A 7,450-nucleotide genomic window follows, 5' to 3' on the forward strand; every position below is an offset into this window, starting at 1 on the left:
TATTCCTGCTGGGAATAGGGCGTATCCTGCTGCCTGAGTTCCCCTTGAGTTCTCACGGGATTCAGACAGTATTCTTTGGGAGATAGAAGCCCAGTGGAGTGGATTTGGGCAGAGAACGTGGATTTCCCCAGAACGTGATTGTAGACGGCTGGTGTGAGTTCGGGAATAAAGAGTTGCTGTTTGAATCTACAAGCTGTGTGGTGGCTCGTGATTGTGTGCCCAGCCAGACTGCGGCATTTGTGCCCAGCCAGACTGTGGCAGAAGAGCAAGCCCAAGTGTCCTGAGGGGGGAGCATGCAGGGGTGGTGGAGAAATATCAAGGAGAACCCGCAAATGACCTGGGGACAAAGACTGGGAGTGACAGGCATTGATGTGACTCCACTGAATTAAGAGTTACTGAGCAGCATCCCAAAGCTCGTACAGAGAGAAAAAGACCGAACATTATCAATATCAGAGCATTTATAAAATAATGTGGATGTTGGGAGTCATATATATAAATTTTAAATTCTTGTATTTTTTTCTTCACTTTTATTTATATCTGATTATTTTATCCTTTTGAAAGGTATAATGCAAAAATATAGGTTCTATAAGATGACTCAGTCAAGGCAGAAATATTAATTCATTTAAGATATTTTAGCTCTGTGTCTCTCAGTAAAATATGCCAATAAGATGAGCACATATTTACATTTAAACAGTTACTCAACTAATCAAGAAAGTAACACTAGTCATAAATTGATATTTCAATATCCCAACTATTTAAATTATTTGAAGTAAACACTAGCAACCAGTTACCTCCAGATAAAGTCCACTCTCATGTGTATTTGCCAATATGAATTGCATGACGCACTTGTGCTATTGGGTTGTTTTACCCCATTTTATACGTATTTTAGTAGCCGCATATGACAGAGGAGATGCATATGGAAAGTAAATAAGTCACCTCTCCTTAATCATCATTTTAACAAGCAGAACAAAAACATTGTATATTTCCTTTTAGCCAACCTCATTCAGGTATTATATTTCCAACATTTGTTTCCTTTTTCTTAAAAACAAAGGTTTGAGAGTGAAGGGTGCCAGATCTGGAATTGAACATGAGTGTGGGTCTTACAACCTCACTGGGTGCCCAGAGAACATCAGAGAGGATTGGAGCTAGGTTACCATGCATGCTACCAGGTTCAGCTCACAGTCCTAGGGAATATTTCACCTTCTCCACGACCTTCTTGAATGCACTCTTCACTTCTTTGTTCCTCAGGCTGTAGACCACAGGGTTCAACATGGGGATGACCATGGTATAAAACACAGATACGATTTTGTCTGTGTCCAGGGAGTGACTGGAGCTGGGCTGCAAGTACATGAAGACAAGAGTCCCATAGAAGATGGAGACAGCAGTGAAGTGAGAGGCACAGGTGGACAGAGCCCTCTGGTATCCTGCGCCTGAGCGCATCTTTAGGATGGTGAGAAAAATGAACATGTAAGATATCAAGATAACAAGGAGAGCAGAACCAATCACAAGGCTGGCTCCATAAACAAGAACCATCTCACTAATGTGTCTATCAGAGCAAGAGAGAACCATGACTGCTGGAACATCACAGAAAAAATCATGGACCACATTGGACTTACAGAAGGAGAGACTGAACGTGTCCCCAGTGTGGATGGAGGAATTCAGGAAACCTCCAAGGTAGCAGCCTGCAGCCAGACACACACACCCACGTGTCGTCATGGTGGTGGTGTAGTGCAGGGGCTTGCACACTGCAGCATAGCGGTCATAGGCCATCGAGGCCAAGAGGAAATTTTCTGCAGTAGCAAAGGCAGCAAACAAGAACATCTGAGCAGCACAAGCATTGTAGGAGATAACTGTGTCTCCTAGAAGGAGCCCAGCCAAGACCGTGGGAGTGACAGCTGAAGAGTAGCAGATGTCCACCAGAGACAGGTTCCCAAGGAAAAAGTACATGGGAGTGTGGAGACGGGAGTCCAGGAGGATCAACAGGATCATGCCCAGGTTCCCAGCCACATTGATGAGGTAGATGAGGGTGAACATGATAAAGAGGGGCACCTGTAGTTCTGGGGCATTGGTGAGTCCTAGGAGGATGAACTCTGTCACTTCTGTCCTGTTCTCCATCAGAGTTGTTTGAGAATCAGGAGTCGCCCTGTAGCAAGAAGAATGAAGGAACAGAGCATAAAATGCAGGAGAGATTTCAATGAGATTGACATGTTTTTGTACCATAGGAATTACACATCACAATAATATTTTTTACAATATTCTCTATATCTAAAACATGAGGCTTACCATTAAATTTCTTAGTTGTTTTAAAATATATTATGCGTATTCACTATCTATAGAGCTTCAAGATGTTGAATGAAGTGTCACCAGAAATCATCTCTCCATTTAAAAAATCTTATATATGTGGAAACTGAAATTTTGAAAATTCAATGAATTAGCCAACATGACAATTCTGGAAATATTAAATTAACCAAATTATCTTTTCCTGTCCTAGTAAATTCATAGACTGCTGTGCAGCTAATGTGCCAGGAATTACTCCAGATACTTTTACATCTATATTCCCTGATTTCTCCACAAGTTTATTAAGTTGAATAGTTGTTACTTTCATTTAGATTTTGAGACACCAGAGTTTGAGTAATACTTTCATGTTTACAGAAGTATTAACTCGTAAACCAAACTTTAGTCTCTGACAAAATATTTATCCGGTTAATTGATCTAAAATTAAGTTGCAATTTACAATTATTCAATGTTTCCATTGGGCCAAGCTTAGAATTTGGAATGTCACAGTGAATAAGCTGAGAGATGTATGTAGTGGAGTGATGAGAAACCTGGGGCATCAGAGGTGTGTATAAGCAGCATAGATGATTCTGGCAGGGGAGGACATAGCATCAGGTACAGAGCCTGGGCTCTGGACAGAGGCACGTGTCCCACCTACATTTACAAGCTCAGAATCCTGTTACTCACCTAACTTCCCTGAGCCAGATTTTTTTTTTAAATCTACTACAACAACAAAAACAGCAAAACAGATAATTAGTCCTCCTTCAAGATGTTATTGTGAGACAATCCATTGTTTTTTTAAATGAGTGGAATGTGATGTGTTTAGCACAGCTGGCCAGCAGGTAGCTGTACTAGTCTTGTGCAGAAGAAACACTGGCCTGTATGTGGTTTGAGAAATGAGGGTGACAACACATGGGACTTCACCTTTGGACACAGTCTGAAGTCTCAAAACCTCCCTCTTTGGCTTTCACACACTAGGCACATGGATTTTATGCACCCTCCAGTAACAGGCACTCCCCTGGTGGTCTGGCTTTCTGATTGGCTGCTCTGTTGATTCCATGTGAGCTGTTCTTTTTCCTAATGTTTTCCTTGAAATTTGTATTCCAGCCTGAGTTGAGCCTTTCTCTTTCTCATTTCTGCCATGTCATGATTAAACTGCACATTTTGAGAGTCAAAAATTCAAAGTTTTTGGATTACCTTTAGCCTGAAGTCCTGTTTTGGTGGAAAGTCTATGCTTGAAAATTTTTATTTGAATGTTTTATAAAATAGCAACAGTACTTTTAAATCTTTTTATTTGAATTTTGAGCCTTTAGAAGTATCTCCATCTTCTGCCAACTTCTATTTTCTATTATTCTCCTCCTACTTCATTCACAACTACACCTGACAAGCCTAGACCATAAGGGCTGATGTTTGCCAAACCACTTCTAGTATCACAACATATGAAAAGAGCTTTGTATATAAATATGCATTGACTCTGTGTGTATGTGTGTGTGTGTGTGTAAAGTAGGTATTTTTATAATTTATTTTTTGCCATGAAGGCAATGGAATTTATGAAGTTCAGTGATATTCTATAATTTCAAAGCTAGTATGAAAAAAGATTCAAGATTTGATATTTAAACCCTGTTTCATTCCTACTCAGAAGCCATTGCTTTTACCCACATCACTGTCTACATGGGCAGATGAGCCAATAATATAAAGATCAGATTATGGGATTTGGGGGGAAGTTAAAATGAAATTCTAATCTTACTAAAAGTCTTACAGTTTTTATCTTGGAGGTTTTCCTTGACCATGGTTGCAGATTCCTATCAAATCTTCAGGACAGAAGAAGACCTGCATACACGAAAAGTATTAACACTGATGACCAAAGGTGCCCATTTAGTTTAAGGAAAGGTCATTTTACTCTATTTATTGCCTTCAATGAGAGGCTACCTGATGATAAGGAAATCCAAAGGCCCACCTATCCAAAGCCTCATCTATATAATTTGTTAATATTTTTAGATGGCAGCATGCTAATGTTTCATTAATCTCATTAAACTCTCCAGTAATGGAATTTAAATATATATGTAACTTTTTCACTAGAGTGCTTTAGAAAAATGTTCAAAAATCCTTATCTTTGTGCTCAAAAAACTCAGGATTTATGTTACTATTACTTTTGTATGGACTACAGTTTTCACTAAAAGTATATATTGAATACAGAAGCTTACCATGCTCCTTGAATACGAGTGGCAGTCAATTCTGAATAGTGTGTTTGAAATCAGAAAATCTTCCTTTGAATAATGAATAGATACTGTTGGAGAATCTCTATTGCAATTAGCAATCAAAAGGTTGCAAAGTTTTTAAAGACAGTAAAAACCAGGAAAAAGACATACGTATGGTTTCAGGCCATCAATTTACCACACGTTCTCTGTGTGTTCTTAGAGGACTCCATTGCTTTCTCCTTATTTGTAAAATAAGATTATAAAATGTAGTCTCCCACATAGTCCACAGAGTTGTCTTTCTAAGTAGCAAATAAAGGAAAGTAGACAAAACAACTTGCTAACAGGTTGCTATTTTGAGGTCACTCAGTGCAATTTTTATCTTGGACATTTTCTTTCATGATGGTTGCAGATTCCCACTGAATCTTCAGGTCAAAAGAAGACCTGCCTGCACTAACAAACATTAACATTCATATGAATAAGTGATGACCAAAGCTGACCAGTGTGCAGTCTGGTCCTTTTAAAATGAAATCACCAGGATAACTGCTGTACTTCAGAAGGCAATGCTCCTGACCCAGAGGGGAATTACAGAGATCTGAGCTCCCTGGGGGTGTTCCCCAGGAGGCATCCTCATCCCACTTTCCTCAGGAAGAAGCAATTACACTTCCTGTTGGGACTCAGCTGGATATTTTGAGTGTACACATATCTATTTGTGTCACTTGTCATTTCTTTTTTCACTTCTAATTAATGTGCAATTTACAAATAGTAATGTGTGCACGGTATTTAGTACATGGCTCTGAAAGTGTAGTCCAATGCATATCCATGTTACCACTACCCTGATCCCCTGTAATAAATTTTCTCAAGTTTATTTGTGGCCACGCCTATCTCCTACCCATGTATTTTGGATAATGATGTCCATCACATTCCACCATCCTCGATAACCCCTGCCCCCTCCCTACCCCCACTATGAGTCAATCACCTTATATCAGAGAAAACATTCTGCGGAAACAATCTGTGAGGCGAATAGAGAGCCTACATCTTGGGATCAAATCTTTACCCCTCACACATCAGATAGAGCACTAATCTCTAGGGTATATAAAGCTAAACACCAAATAATAATAATAATAATAATAACAACCCAATCAATAATTGGGCCAAGGACCTGAACAGACAGTTCTCAGAAGAGGATATACAATCAATCAACAAATATATTAAAACAATATTCATCATCTCTACCAATAGAGAAATGCATATCAAATCCACTCTAAGATTTCATCTCACCCCAATCAGAATGGCAGCTATTATGAAGACAAACAACAATAAATGTTGGTGAAGATGTGGGGAAAAATGTACACGCATACACTATATGCATATCGGTGCAGCCAATACGGAAAGCATTATGGAGATTCCTTGGAAAACTGGGAATGGAACCACCATTTGATCCCTCTCCCGAGTCTATACCCAAAGGACTTAAAAGCAGCATACTACCGGGCCACAGCCACATCATGTTTATAGCAGCATAATTCACAATAGCTAAACTGTGGAACCAACCTAGATGTCCTTCAGTGGATGAATGAATAAAAAAAATGTGGCTTATATACACAAAGGTGGGTTTTCTTCATCTGAGCCTCTTCTCACTATTTCCATGTCACACTCTACTTCCTTATTGGTCACAGCGAATTCTTGGGGAGGGGAGGTCTTAGTTTGTACCCTTCTAGGAATGATAGCAGGTGAGCTGTGGCTCTTCAGTCTCCCCTTGGTGGTTAACATTCCCCCTTTCCTCTCTGCAATGCAGGTGTTTTAAATGTCAAAGTCTCAAATGCTGAATCTCCTGGTTTTGCTTTGGTTTATCTTCAGACCAACACTATTGATGGGGGTCATAATACAGTGGGGTGGTATGTCTAATTAAAATATAGAAATATAATCTTATAATATTTCCTATTGTTGTCAAAGGCACTGAAAAAACGAAAAGAAGTAAAATAAGTAAAAGCCAGTTTTCACAAATTGAGTTCCCCAGCTTAATTTTCAAAGTACTTATGGTGATGGCAGAAGGCAGACGAAACTGATCTGGAATGACGTGAAGCAGACTCCAGACAAAGAAATTGGGAGCTGCACTTTGCTGAGCCATGTGAATGGGAAATGTGCCCTTGGACATGTGGAGGACAGTGACATATCTCTCCAACATAGAAACTCTCTCAGGTCTCACTTCCAACAATCCAGGAGAATGTCCTTGCTGGCAGTTCTTAGCATCCAGAGGTCAGTGTTTTCCCTGCAGGACACACGATAACTGAAGACATTCTTTTCCTTTATTGAAAAAAGAATCTCTAGTGTTTTCTAGTCAGCAAGTTTTATGAGGAAGTGGTGAAAGTATTGTTTGGCATCCTTAAGTATTGATAGCAAATCATATTGGACCTCTTTTTTTTTTTTTTTTGGTACTGGGGATTGAACTCAGGGGCACTCGGCCACAGAGCCACATTACCAGTCTTATTTTATTTAGAGACAGGGTCTCACTGAGTTCTTAGCACCTCACTTTTGCTGAGGCTGGCTTTTTTTTTTTCATTCATTTTCAGGATGTTTGTAAGAGTCTTTTTATTTTTATTTTTTTTCCTTTTTTTTATTGGTTGTTCAAAACATTACAAAGCTCTTGTCATATCATATTTCATACATTTGATTCAAGTGGGTTATGAACTCCCATTTTTACCCCAAATACAGATTGCAGAATCACATAGGTTACACATCCACGTTTTTACATATTGCCATACTTGTGACTGTTGTATTCTGCTATCTTTCCTATCCTCTACTATCCCCCCTCCCCTCCCCTCCCATCTTCTCTCTCTACCCCATCTACTGTAATTCATTTCTCTCCCTTGATTTTTTCCCCTTTCCCCTCACATCCTCTTATATGTAATTTTGTATAACAATGAGGGTCTCCTTCCATTTCCATGCAATTTCCCTTCTCTCTCCCTTTCCCTCCCACCTCA

At 39.4% G+C, this 7,450-nt stretch overlaps 1 protein-coding gene across 3 annotated transcripts; it reads right to left on the minus strand.

The window, feature by feature from the left end:
- Positions 1-282: 282 nt before the first annotated feature.
- LOC107135856 (olfactory receptor 5B3-like) lies at positions 283-4,664 on the minus strand. 3 transcript variants are annotated; one of them, XM_048788895.1, is made up of 3 exons: positions 4,479-4,664; positions 4,034-4,104; positions 283-2,143 (listed from the first exon to the last, which is right to left on the minus strand). In XM_048788895.1, exon 3 carries the CDS (start codon positions 2,113-2,115, stop codon positions 1,177-1,179), a length of 939 nt encoding a protein of 312 aa, XP_048644852.1. In that variant the 5' UTR covers positions 2,116-2,143; positions 4,034-4,104; positions 4,479-4,664; the 3' UTR covers positions 283-1,176. The 3 variants fall into 3 exon arrangements, with proteins under 3 accessions (XP_048644852.1, XP_048644853.1, XP_015333474.1); XM_048788896.1 differs by lacking the exon at positions 4,034-4,104; XM_015477988.2 differs by lacking the exon at positions 4,479-4,664 and having other exon boundaries at positions 4,034-4,404.
- Between the last annotated feature and the right edge of the window lie 2,786 nt (positions 4,665-7,450).

This window comes from Marmota marmota, unplaced genomic scaffold, assembly GCF_001458135.2.
Source record: "Marmota marmota marmota unplaced genomic scaffold, marMar, whole genome shotgun sequence".
Taxonomy (NCBI): Eukaryota; Metazoa; Chordata; class Mammalia; order Rodentia; family Sciuridae; genus Marmota; species Marmota marmota.

What these genes read in the sequence shown, in the direction of transcription:
- LOC107135856 (XM_048788896.1), bottom strand. Translation starts at nt 2,115, where the DNA reads ATGGAGAACAGGACAGAAGTGACAGAGTTCATCCTCCTAGGACTCACC.